At 42.2% G+C, this 21072-nt stretch overlaps 1 protein-coding gene across 8 annotated transcripts in view; it reads right to left on the bottom strand.

The window, feature by feature from the left end:
- EXPH5 (exophilin 5) overlaps positions 1-21072 on the bottom strand; it is an 86300-nt gene that overhangs the window by 18605 nt on the left and 46623 nt on the right. For 4 of the 8 annotated variants that reach the window (XM_077964253.1, XM_015115621.3, XM_015115622.3 and 1 more), the window contains exons 2-4: positions 13595-13755; positions 10974-11136; positions 888-936 (exon numbers count right to left, since the gene is read on the bottom strand). In XM_077964253.1, coding sequence (XP_077820379.1) covers positions 888-936; positions 10974-11136; positions 13595-13755 — 373 coding nt within the window. Of the gene's footprint in view, positions 1-887; positions 937-9932; positions 10148-10973; positions 11137-13594; positions 13756-21072 lie in introns of those variants that run through there. The other 4 variants (XM_077964257.1, XM_015115625.3, XM_077964256.1 and 1 more) reach the window with 1 other exon arrangement.

Genomic DNA, 21072 nt, shown 5'->3' on the forward strand with positions numbered 1-21072 from the left:
AAGATTGTACCACTGCACTCCAGTCTGGGTGACAGAGTAAGAAACTGTCTCCAAAAAAAAAAACAAAAAAAAACCTCTGTTTAATGCACTCCTCCTCACCAGAATTTTACCTCACGCTTTTTGCAAAGAGAGAGGGAGACAGAGAGAGAGCAGAAAGAGAGACAGAGAGAAAGAAAAAGGGAGGTCCCAGTACTAAGGCTTTGATCCACTGATAAATATATTTGCTTTCCTCCTGCACACTTTCAAAACCTTCCTAAAGGTGCCTTCCAAAACTCTCCATTTCTTTTAGCTCCAAACCATACAAGTTACACAGGAAGACACAGGCATGTGTAGACCAAAAGTTATGACCATGAAAAAGCAGAAACAGAACTCTTAAGCTTCTTTATCTTATCAGCATCTGAACACGGTGACAAATTTAAATTTTAGCCTCTGAGGAAGCATCTCACTGGGTCAACCTTCATGCAAACTTGCTCCTGCATCTCACCTATGAGTGGTTTCCTCTTTGAGTACAAATGATAACCACACTCAGAAAGGGTCTGGTCCAGACCTATCCTGGCTGGCAAACGTGGCTGTGGCTCCTCCTCTGGCCGCCTCCTCTGCCCAACCCCTTAGGGCTGTACGGGAGCAACACGTGGAAAAATATCAGAGATGCCACTGATGGCGTGAGTGGAAACATGATGGCCTCACTCCTTCCTGGCGAATTCCAGTACCAAAGTCAACTGGAAGCCAAATATAATTCGGAAAATTTGAACTCTTGAGGAGAAATCCAAGCTTCTAAAATAAATTTAAAACTGAGCCGAAGGGAATACTACTTAAATAGGTAGCCACCCTGGGATGACATAAATTCTGAATTTCTTAGGGTAACCGGTAGTTATCTGGTTACTTACCACAGCAGCTCCCCTCACAGGCACGGGAAGTCCTGCGTGGCCGTCGCATCTGTGGAAATAATTTGAAATGATTTCTTTGAAGAAGGGCCTAACTTTTACCAGGAGGAAAAATCAACAGCACATTTGCCATTAGATTTTGATATCTTGAGAAGATCTATTTCTAATTCACCATAGAAAGACGTTTCTTCGTTAGTGCATTATTGAAGAAAAATAGAAACCGTTTTCTATGATTACATAGAATCAATGCTTTACATCTTCGTCCCTCAGGTAGCCTAGAAAAAATTACGTATTAGTGGATTTGCATTTGAGCACAACATAACACGTAAAATATAATAGCTATGTTTGTTGCACTGTTTATTCTGTGTCAGGCTTGATCTTTGTGCATGTTAATTCATTTAGATACTTCACTCTTCTGAGATGGACATTATGGCTACTCCCATTTTACAGATGAGAAGATGGAGGTACAGAGAAGTCAGAATACACAGTTAGTTGCTGAGCTAGGAGTTGGGCAAAGGCTGTCTGGATCCAGAGCCCTCTTTCTTTCCTTTTCTTTTTTGAGACGTAGTTTTGCTCTTTGTCGCCCAGGCTGGAGTGCAGTGGCACAATCTCGGCTCACTGCAACCTTTGCCTCCTGGGTTCAAGCAATTCTCCTGCCTCAGCCTCCCGAGTGGCTGGGATTACAGGCGCCCACCACCACGCCTGGCTAATTTTTGTATTTTTAGTAGAGATGGGGTTTTATCATGTTGGCCAGGCTGGTCTCGAACTCCTGACCTCAGGTGATCCGCCCGCCTCGGCCTCCCAAAGTGCTGGGATTAGAGGTATGAGCCATGGTGCCTGGTCAGAGCCCTCTTTCTTACCCAGCACAGCATGATGACTTTTTTTCCTAATGGGAAACACATTTTCTGTTTCTTTGCATTTTTATTTTAAAGAGCAATTAAGTAATGACCAGATTTAACAGTACATAAGATAATTTTGTTTCTAAAAAAGAGAAAAAAACCACCACCACAACAATGAACATTGCTTTAGGATGTTGACTTCTATAAAGATGCCTGACTTACTAGGAAACCATTTTGGAAGTGAACAAGTATTCTTTTTTTTTTTCTTTTTTTTGTTATACTTTAAGTTCTAGGGTACACATGCACAACGTGCAGGTTTGTTACATATGTATACATGTGCCATGTTCGTGTGCTGCACCCATTAACTCATCATTTACATTAGGTATATCTCCTAATGCTATCCCTCCCAGCTCCCCCTACCCCACGACAGGCCCCAGTGTGTGATGTTCCCCTTCCTGTGTCCAGGTGTTCTCATTGTGAACAAGTATTCTTTTAATATTTGTGTTGCTTTCTCAAATTCAATGAGAAGGTGACAAATTTAAGACCTAGGCCCAGAACTGAGATAAATTTTAATCTTTTATTTATTTATTTGAGATAGGATCTCACTCTGACACCCAGGCTGGAGTGCAGTGGTGTGATCTCAGTACACTGCGGCCTCAACCTCCTGGGCTCAGGTCATCCTCCTACCTCAGCCTCCCAACGTGCTGGGATTACAGGCATGAGCCACTGTGTCTGGCATAATCTTTTAAATCTATAGTCTTATGCCAAGGGGTTCTCTGTCTGAATTCAAGATTTAATAGACTGTCTAGGTGTGGTGGCTCCCGCCTATAATCGAGCACTTTGGGAGGCCAAGGTGGGTGGATCACTTGAGGCCAGGAGTTCGAGACCAGCCTGACCAACATGGAGAAACCCTGTCTCTACTAAAAATACAAAATTAGCCAGGTGTAGTGGCAGATGCCTGTAATCCCAGCTACACAGGAGGCTGAGGCAGGAGAATTGCTTGAACCCGGGAGGCAGAGGTTGCAGTGAGCTGAGATTGCGCCATTGCACTCCAGCCTGGGTGAAAAGAGCAAAACTCTGTCTTAAAAAAAAGAAAAGATTTAATAGACTATAATGACTGAGTGCTCCGTATGAAATCAGGCCCTTTCCTCCACTGACAGAACAGTAATGGGGATCAAGAGTTAAAGAAACTGGGTCTCTAGGTCCAGATCAGTTAAAAGTGGCAAGGCACAGTTGTCCATTCAAACTTCTAGCTGCTTCATGGTTCATAAAAGTTGAACATAAAACCTGGGAGACGAAATAATTTTATATCCTTAAGATAACCACATGCATTTTATAGTTCAGCTCAGAGTCTTGCAGAAATTGAAATGAAAACTATGGATTTTTCCATATAACTCTGAAATACTGGATCTACTAATAATATCTAGGAGTTAAATACTGCTTTTATTTTTATTCTTCTTTTCCATACTCATTTATTGAGCCTGTTTTCCTCCTACACTCTGCATACTATGTTGAGCTCTTTGGAGGAAACAAATATGGCTCAGATAGGGACCCTGTTCTCTGAGAGCTTTTAGGAAACAGCAGATGTGTAAAGAGCCAAACCCTAAGTCAAGACTTGATAAGGACGATGAAGAGGTGTAAGTAAAATGTATGGGAAATGCAGAGGGGCCAGCCAGCAAGCACTTCCTGGGACAAACAGGGAAGGCAATAGGAAGATGGCAGTGGAAGCAGTACAAGAGGCTAAAGAATAGCCTGAGCAAAAGCTTGGAGATGGGGGCACTGCAAGGGAGGTCGGGGACTGGCAAGTAATCCAATATGCCTGGAGCCAGGACTACATGCCAGACTGTGAAGGTTCTTTCTGGAATCCTGCTGGGCTACAGCCCTTACGGTGCTTCCCCACAGTCTTTGGAGTGAGGGCAGCAGGAGCAGGTTTCTGAGAATGGCAGGTGTGAGGGAGATGCAGCTAAAGGACCACAGGGTGCCTGGAGCACAGTTGGGATGCTACCACCAAGTGTGAGGGCATGCAGCGAGTGGAAGGACACATGCTTGCCTAAGAGTGCCATGGTTGCGTGTGCTCCTGTGGACTTGCGGAGAAGAGTATAGGACTCAGCAGTTTTCGGGGCCCAGAGTCTCTGCACCCACTCCCAGGCCTTCCCACAAGTTAATTTATGTTTCTGATGTGAAGAGTTTCCACTTGGAGAGTCAATAAAAGCAACAGTGGTATCATTAAAACTATGCTGGTAAAAGCCCCCTGGACTTGGTCATTTCAAGGGATACTAAGTTACCTCGTCTTCTGCATTTACCCACAAGTCCTATTGATGCTGTACCTGAGATATTTCACATATATCCCCATTTCTCCATCTCCAGTCATTCTGCCTGAGCGTCAACTTTCACAGTTTTTCTTCTGGACTCCTCTCCATCCTTCACACCACCAATAGAAAGAGCTGTCTAAAATGCAAATTTGATCTTATCAATCCCCTGCCTAAAAATCTTACAATAAAGTATTATCCAAAATCTCAACATGAGGCCAGGCGCAGTGGCTCACACCTGTAATCCCAGCTGAGGTGGGCAAATCATTTGAGGTCGGATGTTTGAGACCAGCCTGGCCAACGTGGTGAAACTCTGTCTCTACTAAAAATACAAAAAATTAAGAAAATTTTAAAAATCAAAATCTTAACATGACATAAGGCTTTTCTTTAATCTGGCAAACACTCCTGGATAATCCAGTGCCCTTCAAGTCTCATCTGCTCACATTCCACTCTTCCACAGGTACCTGTACTCTAGATTTGTCAAATTAATTCCACCTTCATTAAATATTCTCTCATTTCCACACCTTTACAGACACCATTCAGAAATTCTCACTCAATAGAGTAGGGTGGGGCTCAAGAATATCCTTTTCTAACTGGAACCCTGGGTGATTTCCCCCCAAGTGTTGGTGGGGCACACTTTACCCACTGTCCTACTTGTCCAAAACAGAATCTATGTCCTCCTTCCATTGCAGTCCTTCCTATCCACCTAATCAACAAATTCTGTTGATTCAAACTCAGAGATCCCTCTCAAACCCATCCACATCTCTAACATCTCCCTGACTTTACCCTAGTTAAGACATTTATCATCTTTTGGCTTTTTTGCTGTAATAGCCTCTTAACTGTCCTTTGTGTCCAGGTTTTTGTCCCAATCCAACCAATCCTCTACGCTTTATTCAGAGTGATCCATATAAACTGAATCATGCCACTTCTCTGCAGACTTCCATTTGCTCTCAGGTGAAAGTTGAAATTTTTTTCTGCATTCATAAAGCCCTGTATGATCTAGTTCCTGCATACTTTCCAGCCTCATAACTCACCTTCCTAGATCCGTTCTGCCATAGGGAGTTTCCTCAGTCAGAGTGGACAGTTCATCTCTACTTCTCTCTCTTCCTTACCCACCACATTCATTTCTTAGGTTCTCATGAGTCTACATTTTTTTTTTTTTTTTGAGATGGAGTCTCGCTCTGTCGTTCAGGCTGGAGTGCAGTGGTGCGATCTCAGCTCCCTGCAACCTCTGCCTCCCGGGTTCGAGCGATTCTCCTGCCTCAGCCTCCCAAGTATCTGGGATTACAGGCACCCGCCACCATACCTGGCTAATTTGTCTAATTTTTAGTAGAGACGGGGTTTCACCATGTTGGCCAGACTAGTCGTGAACTCCTGACCTCATGATCCACCTGCCTCGGCTTCCCAAAGTGCTGGGATTACGGACGTGAGCCACCTCGCCTGGCCTACACTCTAAATCTTGTATAAATCTGCCTATTCTTTTGTTTTCCTTCTTGCCTCTACCTTAGTTTAGGCCACCATTATCTCAGCAATCTCTACTTGGTCTCCCTGACCCTAATTTTGCCCCCTCAAATCTATTCTTTGCATGCGGCTAGAAGAAAGTTTTTCAGTCTCTACACTGTTGACGTTTCTGTTGTGAGCATTGTAGGATGTTTAGCAGCATCCCTGGCCTCTACCCACTGGATCCCAATTGCACCCTCCCCTCTTCAGTTGTGGAAAACAAAAATGTTTTCTTTTTATTGAGATAGGGTCTTGCTCTGTTGCCCAGGCTGGAGTGCAGCAGCACAATCAAAGTTCACTGAAGCTTGACCTTCTGGGCTTAAGCAATCCTGCTGCCTCAGCCTCCTAAGTAGCTAGGACTACAGGTGTGTGCCACCATGCCTGGCTAATTTTTTAATGTTTTGTAGAGATGCAGCCTGACTGTGTTGGCCAGGCTAATTTCAAACTCCTGGCCTCAAGTGAGCCTCCTGCCTCAGCCTCCCAAAGCGCTGAGATTAGAGGCAGCCACCACCTCTGACCCAAAAATGTTTTCAAACATTGCCAAAATTCCTTTGGGTGACAAAATCACGCTTGGTTGAAAACCACTGGGCTACAGTAATCTCTCTAAAATGAAGACCCAATTATGTCACTTCTCTGTTTAAAAACTGTCGATGGATGCATGTACACACATGGAAATATGCCAAAAGGTTAGGGTTTGTCCAGATGAGCTGGCTTTGGGTGATTTTATCCGTCATATGTATAAAACAAGGAGAAGAGTGGTATTATTTTAAAAGTATTAATGGCTCTCCCCACTGCCCGCAGGAATGAGTCCAAGCTCCTTAGGGGCAGTGCACATATAAGGCCCCTGTGTTGTGGCGTCTGCCAACCTCTCCTCCCCCATCGCTTATCAGCCCTCACCTTGTACTGGGTCACTGAACCTCAGTGACCTAGATGAATTCCTGCCTTCTCCACTCTCTGCACTTTGGTTTATGTCATTTCTTTGGCCAAGTGCAGCGTCTGGATTCTTAATTGCCTGGCTTAGTCTTATTTGTTTTTCAAAAATTAGCTGTCCTCTTCCAGGAAGGGATCTTGATCCTCTAGTCTGAGCTAAGTGCTTCTACATTGTTTCCTGGCAGGAACATCATGCGTCACCATAGCACTCACCACCTTCTACTGTCATTGTCACTGTACCCAGCTGTTACTTAGGCAGCTAGGCCACATGGCATCCCTGTGTGAATTCTACAGGGCACCCCTTTCTCAAGACCCCTTCCTGTCATTTGCTGGAAATTGCCATAAGACATGTACAAATCCATGACGGTCATGATGCAAGTGGCACATCCTAAAGTTCTGTGGCATGCTGCCTGCCTGACCTATGCAGCAATATGGTATTCCCCACTAGAATATAAAATCCTCCAGGCGGGGACTTTGCTTTCATTTCACTGTTTGATTTCCAGCACTTAACATAGGGTCTGATCCAGAGGGGGACAGAAGCTTGATAAATACATGAAAGGGAAGCTATTACCTGGCTTTTATCCCCCATGCCAAAAATTCTGACAGCCCTTACCAGAGTGAGAGGAAGCTAAGCTGCAGCACTTCCTGAACTTGAATGAGTACCCAAATATTCTGGAGAATTAAAAATAAATAAGTAAAGCTCCCTGTGCCTTACTTCAAAAGCACCAGGTTGGAGCCTGATTGTCTGTCTTCATTTAACAATTGCTGATGAGATTCTAATAATGATCGATCAGACCAGCTGGGAACCATAAGCCACCCGGGATAACACTCAAAACCACTGCCCTTGTCTTGTTTCTCCCTCTTGCCACCACAATGCTGCCATTTATCTGTGGACACCATGCCTGGAATCACAGAAGGAGCATTTCCAAAGAAGGAGCTTGCTTTCTCTGACTTCTCCTGCAATCTAGGTGTCTTAGATTCCTGTGTCTTCCAACTCAGACATAGGCACTCAACTAGCAACAAGCAAGAGTACACAGTAGGGCATTTGGAAGGAGGAGGGAGGGAGGAGGAGAGAAGGGGGGTAACAGAGAGAGAGATCAAGAGACAGAGAGACCAGGAAAAAAAAATGATCTGCCCTTTTAGTTTTCCAAAATAGAATTTGACCTTTTTACTTATGTAACCTAGAGTTTGCAGCTGGACTGTCTGAGCTGTGTACACACTATGGGTCAGGAAAATTTGGACATGCCTGAGAGTAGCTAGGTGGATCCCCCAAAGCTCTTTGCATCCGAAGGGCAATGCACATCACTTATTCGTAGTAGGGAGGGCATCACTGGAATAATTGGGGGTCTGGAACAAGAAAGGAACAACTATAGATTCTGCTTGGCAGCTGAGAAGACTGCATGTATGACTTACACCATTGGATGCCCTGTGGAAGGCATTTGTGAGATGACAAAGTTACTGAAATTCTATGGTAGGGGCTGAGCACATGTTACATGCACTAGATACCCCAGAACAAGACCCGTGGAAACATGACTTGCAGGAAGATGTTGAGGGAAAGCTACATGTATATATGTATACTTTTCTTGGATTTATTGGCTAGGAATGTATACATTAAAACAGAAATGGAAAGTATTTTTCTTTTTTCCTGGGGTTGGAGTGGGGTCAATCATTTATGAATAGGATTAAAATCATAATGGGATAATTTGGGAAGTGTATATGTTTGAGAAGAGGAGCAAATCGTATCTGAGGCAGAAGTGGTCAATCTTTTTGCCTTTTTTTTTTTTTTGAAACAGAGTTTTACTCTGTCACGCAGGCAGGAGTGCAGCGGCATGATTATGGCTCACTGTATCCTCCACCTCCCAGGCTCAAGTGATCCTCCTACCTCACCTTCCCAAGTTGCTGGAACTACAGGCTTGCGCCACCATGCCCAGATAATTTATCTTTTTGGTAGAGATGGGGTTTCAGCATGTTGCTCAAGCTGGTCTCAAAATTCCTGGGCTCAAGTGATCCTTCCGCCTTGCCCTCCCCAAGTGCCGGGATTACAGGCATAAGCCGCCATGACAGGCCTTTCTTTTTACATTTTTTACAAATTCACCAGGTCACTGTGTTCCTATGGCTTTTTATCTCTGATATTAGGAAATCAGAGCTTGAAGATATCATATCCTATTATTGGCTAGGCCTTAAAGGGAACAAGTGAATCTGGTGAAATGATGAAGTCCATGTTCTTCTGGGGAGGGTTGCCTATTACCCAGTGCATTTCTCAGTTAGAACCAAAGCTTAAAAAAGAGAAAAAAAAAGTCTCTGATAAGCACGTTTTAAAGTGCTGATCAGAAGGCTATCTTTCACCTTGTGTTGATTCTTTTTCTCCGATTTGCAAAAGATCCTCTAAATTGCTTTACTGATTTGTTTTCCAGAGCACTGAGTGTGCCAGTCAAGCCCTTGATGGCTTCAGCAAGTAGAAACCTGACTGCTGCCTGCAGAGGATGACTGTGTGTCCCTGGGCCATTTGTCAGTCCCTCCCAGGGTGCTTGTAGGTAAGGAGGAGCTCCTGAATCACAGTCCATTTTGCAGATTGATTTTCTATTTCAGATCAACACTGCCAAAGAAAGTTAGGTTCTACCTGAGATTATAAGCCCTTCATAATGTATGACCTGATTTATATCACCTCCTCATAATACAATGCCCCCTTTAATAAACACTTCTTCTCCCACATATAGGATTCATATCCAAATATTTAGGTCACATTCAAATTTAAAAATAAAAACAACATGATTTTATATTTCATCTTCTGAAACCTCTTAGGAGCAAAATCCAGTGCCTTTAATTATATTCTGCACCAGCAGAAATAATAAATACTTATCAATATCAATAATAATAAGATAAATGTTAAATATTCCATTTATGTTTTGAAAGTAAAATGCATTTGAAGATGACAAATTCTGAAAACTACTAAACACACATAAATATACTTAAATGATCATATTTATTTTATTTCTGCATGTTGTGTCTATGTTTCAATTCTCCCTGTTAAAAGACAGCTGCAAGTATTTCGATATCTAAGAAGAACATTTGCTAAACAGAATGTTGCAAGAGTTTTAATGTTTTCCAGTGGTCTATAGCCAAAAAACATGATACCCAGAATGAAGATTATAGATCCATATCTTCTTTGATCCACCTTTGCAATGATCTGCAATATGAGCTTGGAAATAACTTGCCCATAGAATTAACAGGTTCCTCAACTTTTCCCGGTTTACTAATATTAGATGGTTCAGCTATACAACATTCTGCCTTAAAGAAAATCACCTAAGATACAAATGATATCACAAATCCTAGCTATACCGTGCAGTGGAAATATTTTTTTCTCCCTCAAAGAAATATTTACTGTGCAAGAAACATTTTCTCAATTTTAAATCCCCCAAATGCGAGAATCACTAGTCTCTCAAAAATTTTTACAAAGAGAAACGACTCACCTATTTGAAGAGTATTTCCTTGCTAGTGACTCTGGTAGCTACAGTCACATAAATCTACATTGTGGTCAGCTCTTTTTTTCATCAGACAAAAACAGCCTCGGGTGAAAGCTGGAAGTGAAAAACCCTCCATTCACCCAAGAGGGGAGGACAGTGGTCTGCTAAATCCAGCAGCCTCATCACACGACCCACCAGCTGCTTGCTGCCTCTTGTTTCTCAGCAACAGTGACCTCCAACACCTTTTATTTAGTGCTGCAACACACCGTGTGATTTGACGGCACACGGAACACATCACGTGCCAAGCCAACACCTTAAGAGGGTGGGAAGCTTTGCAACCAGGAAGACATGCCGAAAATATTTAGCAGTCAGCTCGATTGCACTTAAGCATAGCCTTGCTTGTTTTTCACAAAGTAATCCAACAACATACTGAGTCAAGTGAACTGATTTGCACAGTTCTAAACTGGGAACCATCTGGAACTAAGTTTCCGCTGCTCCAAAAGCTTCTCTTCCCTCACCTTATACATTCTGAGCAAACACATGGGAACAGTATTTCTAGTAACAGTAATCACATTTCCTCCCTCTGTTTTAGAATTCTGTTTATCTCTAGTCTCTTTGTCTCACATTTTCGCTCACCTAGTCTTTATACCCCAACTCTCCTTGTGACCAGGACGTGACCAGGCCACATACTCTGCAAAGAAGGAATAGTTTTTATTTAAATATATCTTCCTGGCCAGGGCATAGGCCAGACTCTTGGAGCAGTGGAAAAACTGGCAATCACTATTTCCCAATATTTAACCCATCACTCACCAAATGCACCACCAATGCACGCTGTAGTTCGTTAGAAGTTGGATTTCAGGTGAGCCAAATTTCATGGTTTCCTAAGAACTTCATCACTATGCAAGCTAAGTCCCATTTCCTTTGTTATGAATACCAATTGAATTGAAATTCTAAGAACAAACATTAAACACTTTGAACACAAAACAGGCTGCTGGCCTCTGATATCGGATAACAAATGGGCCGTAACATGACCTGAGTTTAACTCACCCTTTCTGTCCCAGCGATGGAAGCTTTGAAGTCTCCTTTCCAGATTTCCTGAATGAGAACAGGGAAGCAAATGACGACCTGAAGCTCATCCGGGAAGAAAAAGGTGTTGGCTTCTTTTGATTAGTTACATTTTTAGATCTTGATGTAGGTAATTCTATTGGATCTAAAAAAAAAAAAAATTGTAAAAATTTTACATCAATTATTTCCAAGTAAATATACTTGAAAGAATGAAGCCTCTGCTCTTACGTCACTTTCTCCCTCTATGCAGACTAGAGACAGGGCAGGCAACCTCACATGAAGACCTCAGGGACTAAGGGAGTCAGAACCACCTCTCTCCTGCCCCTCTGATGGTTCTGCCGCGTACAGAAAACTCAAATAGTAGGGAACGTTTCCACGTGTACTGTGAATCAAATTCCCTGCAGTGTTCTTCCTCTCACCCAAGCTAGGAAGTCAGGGACCCCATTCAATTCTCATGTTGCTTAACCATGCTGTCCTTCAGAAGTTTTTATTTCAGTACCTTATAACAATGGTGATAGACACATACTACGTAACTTCTTATACTGAAGAAAGTAGAGGAAAAGGAAATTAAGTCATTTAGATTGTTCTTCATTCGTTTCCAAAATCTATCTCTGTGGATATGTATTTGCTACATACATGGTTTATATATGTGTTCGCATGTAACATATACAGGGTGAGCATCCTAAACCCAAAAAACTTGAAATCCAAAATTCCTCCAAAATCCAAAAGAATTTGAGCACCAACATGATGCTCAAAGAAAATGCTCACTGGAGCCTTTCAGATTAGGGATTTTTGGATTTGGGATGCTCAACTTTTCAGTTTATATAATGCAAATATTTCAAAATCCAAAAAGATCTGAAATCAGAAATACTTCTGGTCCCAAACATGTCAGATAACGGATATTCAACCTGTTTATGTATAATATATATGTATAGATAATATACGGGTATTACAAATTCAAAGGCAACATCAACATATACAAAATCCATAATATTGGCCAGGCACAGTGGCTCACGCCTGTAATCCCAGTACTTTGGGAGGCTGAGATGGGCGGATCACCTGAGGTCAAGAGTTCGAGACCAGCCTGGCCAACATGGAGAAACCCCATCTCTACTAAAAATACAAAAAAATTAGCCAGGCGTTGTGGCGCACACCTATAATCCCAGCTACTCAGGAAGCTGAGGTAGGAGAATCGCTTGAACCTGGGAGGTGGAGGTTGCAATGAGCCAAGATGGCGCCACTACACTCCAGCCTGGGTGACAGAGTGAGACTCCATCTCAAAATAAATAAATAAATAAAATTTTTAAAAATCCATGATATTATAATGATTTTGGACATGCTGACTTTATAAATATTAGGAGAATTTAGGACAAGGGAAAAGTCAAGAGGGTATGTATGGGGGTGATCTAAAAAATCTGAACTGTGAGTTCAGATATGTAATAAACACAGATATGTTTATTATGAGAGTTGCAAGATATTATCAATATAGAAGTTTAGAATTATTTTTACATGTTTCATGATGTTACTAATGTTAATAACATGCAAAAAAGTAGTCAATGTGACTCTGCGCCAGTAAAAAGATACTTTATTTTAGTATTTTATAGTTTCTAGTGCACTTTGGTTATCTTCGCAATAGCCCTGTGAAAGCAAGTGTTCTTTTTTTCTATATAGAAGGCATTTATTAGAACTCATTCATAGAGTTTACCAAAGTTCCAGAAGTGTGGCAGCTCCTCCACCACCTTCCCTCCCTTCTCTGATCTCTGATTCTCCTTTCCTCCACCCCTCCGCTTTTTCTTCCTCCCCCTTCATCATAGTCATCCCATTTATTTAAGTGCTTACCCTGTTCCAGCTTAGTATTTTATTATTTATTTATTTATTTTTTGAGGTGCAGTCTTACTCTGTTGCCTAGGCCGGAGTGCAGTGGCATGATCTCAGCTCACTGCAACCTCTGCCTCCTAGGCTTAACTAATCCTCCCGCCTCAGCCTCCAGAGTAGCTGGGGCTATAGGTGGGCACCACTACGTCCAGCTAATTTTTGTATTTTTCTGTAGAAATGAGGTTTCACCATGTTGCCCGGGCTGGTCTCAAACTCCAGGCACCTGCCACCTCCTGCCTCAGCCTCCCAAAGTGCTGGGATTGCAATTGTGAGCCACTGCCCCCGCCCAGCTTAATACACTATACACATAATTTTACTTAATTCTCATAACCACCTTATGAGGTGTAGGTATCATTGTATCCATTTAAAGATGAGGAAACTGAGGTTTACAGAGAGTAAATGACTTGAACAGACTCACATGAATAGAGACAGAGTAGATTGGAATCCAGGCCTCTGTTGACATCACAGTCTATATTCCTACCCACTATGCTATCTTGTCCGATTCAAAAAAACAAAAACAAAAAACAAAAAACCCCAAGACATTATTACAGTAAAATTTCAGTTCACTTTTTTTTAAGTGTATATTGTATTATAAACTTTTGTGGCTTACGACTTTAAAATATTTCTAAACATGGATTGGTTACATTGGAGATCCACTGGGCCATTATCTACAATACTATGCCACAGAAAAAAAGAAACCAACTTTAAATCTAAAGTCTTTTTCTTACCATTTTTTGCCATCTCCTTCCTTAGCCTGTATGTAAGTGGCTGTTTTAACATCTGGCTAACATCTGTTTCGTTGCAAAACTTTTTTCTTTGAATTTCTTCAAACCATTCACCAGTCACTCCCTGAAGCCATCTGATATCCCTCTTTGTCTTCTGAAGTTTGCTGAAATAAAATAAAAACATTAGCGCAGTCTTTATTTATTTTCTTAACATCAAGCTCATCCTTAAATCAATGTACTTTTTTTTTTTGAGATGGGGGTCTCACTCTGTCACCAAGCTGGAGTACAGTGGCACAACCTCATCTCACTGCAACCTCCACCTCCTGGGCTCAAGTGATCCTCTCACCTCAGCTTCCCAAGTAGCTGAGACCACAGACGCATACCACCATGACCAGCTAATTTTTTCTATTTTTAGTAGACGTAGGGTTTCACCATGTTGCCCAGGCTGGTCTTGAACTCCTGAGTTCAAGTGATCTGCATGCCTCAGCCTCCCAAAGTGCTGGGATTACAGGAGTGAGCCACCTGGTCCAGCCTCAATGCACTCTTTAAATTCATTCACATCTAATGCCAATTCATGTGATGGGCTAAACTTTACCTAATGGAGGAGCAGCATAATCTATGAGTCTAGAAAAAAAATGGCTCTAATCAGAATTTCCCTTTCAACATTGAATGTATTTTAGGTATATTCTTTTTTTTTCTTTTTTAGTATTCTTTGTAAATATGATGGCAAAGTAAAAGTTTTTGTCAGTAGTTAAACTAATCATCAGGCTGATGAGGACAACCTGGATTAAGCAATGTGCTATAACCTGACCTAATAATGCAATTGAATGATAGATGTTCTAATGACATGCAGAAACTAGAATATTCTCATTTTGATTACTCATTCATTCACTTGTTAATTCATTAAATGTTTATTGAGCAATGTTAATCAATTTAGTGTTTATGAGGCCCCAGGTAGGCAATGGATTCAACAGTGAATGTAACAAATAGGATACTTGCTTGTCCATCCAGTGGTCAAAGATAAAAGCTAACATGCAGAAAAGAAATTATTGAATGTAACACTCTTGTTATTATGATTATTATTTTTTGAGATAGAGTCTCTCTCTGTCACCCAGGCTGGAGCGCAGTGGTGTAATCTTGGCTCACTGCAACCTCTGCCTCCCGGGTTCAAGTGATTCTCCTGCCTCAGCCTCCTGAATAGCTGGGATTACAGGCGCCCGCCACCACGCCTGGCTAATTTCTGTATTTTTAGTAGAGACGGGGTTTTGCCATGTTGACCAGGCTGGTCTTGAACTCCTGACCACAAATGATCACCCCTGCCTCTGCCTCCCAAAGTGCTGGGATTACAGGCGTGAGCCACCGCACCCTGCCGAATATAATGGTCTTAGATAATGAAGTTCTTTACACACAAAAACACAAAAGCCCATGAGTGAGCACAAGTCTAATGCAAAGGTAGTGAGGTAATTTGAGATGGACAGAAAAACCATGCGGCGCACAAATATGTCTGCCCCATATTGTCAGAACATGTGGCCTGAAATCCTATTACTTTTTTTTCTTCTCTCCTCCCCTTTCCTGCCCAATTCTCTTTCAAATGAAAATGCTGCTTTAAGTTCTTAATTAAATCACCAGTTGTTGTGATTTATTAATACTTTTTTCAAAGTAGATCATTTTGCTCTATTTAAGGAAGACTCTAGAACTGTTTGGAAATGAGAGGTCCCTAATTCAGAGGGAGATGTTCCTGGACGGAGGCAAAATGAACAGAAAGTGGAGTCTGAAGAACATGATGACAAGGCTTATAGAGTGGTTGCTTTTAGATAGCACTAATGAAAAAGTTAGGCAAGTTGTTGGGTTCCAACCTTGGGAGATTCTGCTGCTTTGAAAAGTATTCCGTGTGGCTCAGCAGCTGTTATCCTTTATCCAGGGTCTGCTGTAAAGCACAGTGTTAGGGTCTTTGTATTGCTAAGGAACTGAAGAGCAAGATATTTGCGACGTGGCAAATCTGGAGTTAAAAGGCAATGAACTGAGATGGCTGCAACTCAGGCTCCTGCTTGGGGCTATGATACTGCTATTTTATAAAATATTCGAGAAAGGAGCCAGAGGTCACCCTGCCCAGACTTGCATTTTGCAAAGCACTAGACAGCAATCAACATGTTCAACTTACAGAATTTGCATTGGTGCCTCAATGCAAATTTTTTGCCATTTCCTCCCTCTGATGCCTGGTACTCCTGTCTCTATTGCTACTTCATTTACTAACAGAGCAGACTAAGAGATCCTAAGTATCTGCTTCTAACCAATACTGGCTGCCTCTAACTTATGAACACCTCACTTACTAATGACCCACATTTGTACACGACCTCCCCTTCCTTGGAGCCCTCCCTAATTGTCAGTTCCCCAAAAGCTGGCACCACCTTTCTCTGTTTCTGAAAACATCGGTCTCATTTCAGGAGACAGTCAAGCTACTTGACTTAGAAATGTTTCATATAAACAACATTTTCCCCCATACGGGCTTGGTGTAATATTGACTCTCTTTTTACACATTTTCTTTATTTCTGCATTTATTTCTAGAGACAACGTCTCACTCTGTTGCCCAGGCTGGAGTGCAGTGGTGCGATTATAGATCACTGAAGCCTTGACCTCCTAGGCTCAAGTGATCCTCTGGCCTCAACCTCCCCAGCAGCTGTGTAGCAGGACGAGCTGCAGACAAAACTCCTCAGACACCGGATTAAAGAAAGAAGAGGTTTTTATTCTGCCGGGAGTGTTGGCAGACTCGCGTCTTAAGAGCCGAGCTCCCTGAAAAAGAAATTCTTGGCCTTTTTAAAGGCTTACAACTTTAAGGGGTCCACGTGAAAGGGTCGTGATAAATCGAGCAAGCGTGGGAAACGTGACTGGGGGCTACATGCATCAGCTAACAGAACAAAAAGTTTTACAATGTTTTTTTCATACAGTGTCTGGAATTTACAGATAACACAAGTAGTTTAGGTCGGGGTTGATGTTATTATTATTACTTTTTTTTAACTCCTAGGGCCGGATGGTGGTGCCAAGGTTGTCTGGCTATTTATCTTACTTTTGTTTCTTTCTAACTTTTTGCTTTCTCTCTTTCCTCCTGTCTTGTGAACTAGGCAAGGTGGGGGGAGGAGGGCAGCAGGAGTAGTAGTGGTCTCCTTCCTTAGCTGGGACCACCGTCCCTGACTGATTTTTGTAGAGACAGAATCTCACTCTGTTGCCCAGGCTTGCCTTGAACTCCTGGCCTCAAGCGATCCTCCCGCTTCAGCCTCTCAAACTGTTGAGATTACAAGCATGAGCCACCATGCCGAGCCCTGACTCTCTTTTAAAAGTAACCACAGTTCACTTAATCGTACCTCAAGCTTTCCTTCCACGGTTGTGTGCATACCCACCACTGCCTGCTTCTTTTCTGTCTTCTGGCCAGTGAAGCCAGAAATCTGTATTTCCCTGAAAGTACTCATATACTTTGAAATCCACACCAGGAAATTTATCTTACAGCAATAACCCCACCCCAAGAACATTAATTTAACTGAGCAACTGAGTTGTTAACAATAATTATGTAGACAACATAGAATCCTGGGAAAATGCACATGACATAACATGAAGCAGGAAAATGAAAATACAACATTTATCTATGATTATAGCTATGTAAAAATGATTCCCCTTTTGGGCACACTGAAAAAAAAAAGTTGAAAACACCTGATGTTTTAGAGTAGATTAATTATAGGTATCATTTCTATTTTTAGCTTATTATTTTTCATTTTATTTTTTTATTATACAATATCTACAATATATGGAGCTATTTCTTCTTTTTGTTTAATTGTGAATTTTTATTTGTGTTTTCACTTTTCCATCAATTTTTTTTTCTGGAGACAGAAAGAAATCAGTAATATTGTCATAATCTGAACACAGTCAATATTACTTTTTCGGTGTGATTTTTCTGCTGCATTTCTAACACAATTGAGATAAAATATATCCAGGCTGGGCGCGGTAGCTCACACCAGTAATCCCAGCACTTTGGGAGGCCAAGGGAGGTGGATTGCTTGAGTCCAGGAATTCAAGACCAGCCTGGGCAACATGGTGAGACCCTGTCTCTACAAAAAGTTTAAAAGTTAGCCAGGTGTGGTTGCTTGCACCTGTGGTCCCAGCTACTTGGGATGCTGAGATATATATATAATATTCAATATAGGTTTGTGGAAGGCCTCCTATGGTGCAAATGCTGGCATACAATGGTGGCATACAGTGGTGAGCTCCCACCCTAGAGAGATTACAGTCTAGTGGGAGAGACAGATATGAATCCAATAACAATATTGACATAAGGTAACAAATAGTGGTAAATATGACTTATTCACTCAACACACATTTGAACCCTGGGCAAAGAACAGTGAACAAGTCCCTGCCTTCATGGGATTTAAATTCTGCTGGAGTGGGGGTGTGTGTCAGGGGGAAACAATAAAAAAGTAAATAGGGGTGGGTGTGGTTGCTCTTGTCTGTAATCCCAGTGCTTTGGGAAATAAGGTGGGAGGATCACTTGAGGCCAGGAGTGAGAGACCAGCCTGGCCAACATAGCGGAAACCCATCTCTACAAAAAATTTAAAAATTAGCCAGGTGTAGTGGTGTGCTCCTGTAGTCTCAGCTGTTCAGGAGGCGGAGGCAGGATGATCCCTTGAACCCAGGAGCTGGAGGCTCAGTGACCTAGGATCACACCACTGCACTCAGCCTGGGCAAAAGAGTGAGATCTGGTCTAAAAAAAATAGTAAATAGGCCGGGCACAGTGGCTTACGCCTGTAATCCCAGTACATTGGGAGGCCAAGGCAGGCGGATCATGAGGTTAGAAGATTGAGACCATCCTGGCTAACATGGTGAAACCCCATCTTTACTAAAAATACAAAAAGTGAGCTGGGTGTGGTGGCACACGCCTGTAGTCTCAGCTACTCAGGAGGGTGAGGCAGGAGAATCGCTTGAACTCGGGAGGTGGAGGATGCAGTGAGCCGAGATCGTACTACTGCACTCCAGCCTGGGTGACACAGCGAGACTCTGCCTTGAAAAAACAAAACAAAACAAAACAAAAACCAGTAAATAGCTGCTAAGAGAGCACATAACAAGGACCTGGGCTGAGGCACCACCAGTGAAGATTTCCCTGAGATGACATCGGGCTGGAAGAATGAAGGACGAGGGATGAGGCCAAAGGGTCATGGCAGAAGGGTCTGGGAGAGAGCTTTCCAGGCAGAGGGGTAGACTCTGTAGAGCAACAAGTGCACCCAGAGAAGAAGTAAGGAATTGAAGTAAGGCCTGTGTAGCTGGAGTGCGGGGACAGAGAGGAAGCCCAAGTAAACAGAAAGACAGGCAGCTGTTAGATAACATAGCATTAGGGGTAAGGTTCTGCGGTTTGGTGTTTGGTCATGCAACAATGATTGATGGCTCAGCAGGGGCAAGACACATTGGATTTGCATTTTTGAAAGATCATCCTAGCTGCAGGTAGAGAGTAGATTCCAGTGGAGGGCAGGAGACCAGTCGGGATACTTGTAGGATCTAAAAGAAAGAGGTGCTTGCTTGGACCAGGATGGTAGTGGGGAAGCTGGAGACTTTGTGTTCAGGGTGACTTAAGGTGAAAAGTGATTCCCAAGTAATGGCGTTTTGGGGAGTAGGGGTAGAGACACATCAAGGAAGATTCCTAGACTTCTGATTTACAGAAGTGCATAGAAGATGCCACTCACAAGCCAGGCACGGTGGCTCACGCCTGTAATCCCAGCACTTTGGGAGGCCGAAGCGGGTGGATCACGAGGTCAGGAGATCGAGACCAGCCTGGCTAACATGGTGAAACCCCATCTCTACTAAAAATACAAAAAAAAAAAAAAAAAGAAAAAAATTAGCTGGATGTGGTGGCAGGCACCTGTAGTCCCAGCTACTTGGGAGGCTGAGGCAGGAGAATGGCGTGAACCCAGGAGGTGGAGCTTGCAGTGAGCTGAGATCGCACCACTGCACTCCAGCCTGGATGACAGAATAAGACTCTGTCTCAAAAAAAAAAAAAAGAAGATGCCACTTACAGATATCATGCATATATAATCTTTAAAAACCCAAAAGTTAACACTGCAAAAACTTAACATTACCGAAACCTAAATAACACCTTTAACATCACTCATCTTCAGAGCAATCATTAAGTATTTGCATAATATTCAAGCTAGTGTGTTTTCCATCCTTTATTTATTATTCTCCTCATCCAGGACATTGAGAATTTTCTTTATAAATATTGCTGTAATAAATATTATTGTGCATTTTCTATTTGTATAGTGTCTGTCAGACACGAAAGTAGAATGATTGGGCCAAAGAGTCAAAACATTTTTGTGATTTTTTTTTAAAGTTAAATTTTATTTTTTCTAGAGACAGGGTCTCACTCTGTTGTCCTGGCTGGAGTGCAGTGGTGCCATCACAGCTCACTGCAACCTCGAACTCCTGGGCTCAAATGACTCTCTTGCCTCAACCTCTTGAGTAACTAGGACTACAGGTGCACGCTGCTATGCCCAGCTAATATTATAGTTTTTTGTAGAGATAGAGCTCTCACTCTGTTGCCCAGGCTGGTCTCTCACTCTTGGCCTCAATTGATCCTCCCACCTTGGCATCCCAAAGTGCTGGGATTACAGGCATGAACAACAGACCCCAGCCCTTTTTGTCATTCTTTATACATACTACCAAAATAGCTACACCAATATCATTTATGCCAGCAAAGTACAAGTCTGCCACTAGGCATCCTTAGAAGACAAGGTACTATTTCAAGTATTTTTATTTTTCTAATTTAATATTTTGGTGGTACTATTTATAATTGTTAGTAATTATTTTTCTTTTTAAGAATCTTTCTTTTCTTTGTTTAATAAAATATGTTACATTTCTTTGATAATAGGAAGGCTTGAACTCTTCCTTTAGGTCTGTTTAGTAATTATACTTTGTGATTTGGCAATTGTATATTTTGTCAATTTATAAATCAGTGTCTTAGCCGGGTGTGGTGGCTCACGCCTGTAATCCCAGCACTTTGGGAGGCTGAGGCAGGTGGATCACTGAGGTCAGGAGTTCAAGACCAGCCTGGCCAACATGGCAAAACCCCGTCTCTACTAAAAATACAAAATTAGTCAGGCTTGGTGGTGGGCGCCTGTAATCCCAGCTACTCAGGAGGCTGAGGCAGGAGAATCACTTAAACACAGGAGAGGGAGGTTGCAGTGAGCCGAGATTGCACCACTGCACTCCAGCCTGGGTGACAGAGTGAGACTCCATCTTTTAAAAAAAGAAAAAAGCTCAGTGTCTCAGAGTTCTTTATTGGAATAAGAAATGTTTAATTTTAAAAAGCTCATTTTTCTTATGTGTTTTAAATAAGAAAGTTTTTGATCATCGTCTTATTGTAATGAGATTGACTTTCATTTTGATTAAATTTTGAATGTTGAGCTATACAAACCCTACTCTGGTTAGGGCTGTTGGAAGTAAAATAT

Source organism: Macaca mulatta, chromosome 14 (assembly GCF_049350105.2).
Source record: "Macaca mulatta isolate MMU2019108-1 chromosome 14, T2T-MMU8v2.0, whole genome shotgun sequence".
In the NCBI taxonomy this organism is placed as follows: domain Eukaryota; kingdom Metazoa; phylum Chordata; class Mammalia; order Primates; family Cercopithecidae; genus Macaca; species Macaca mulatta.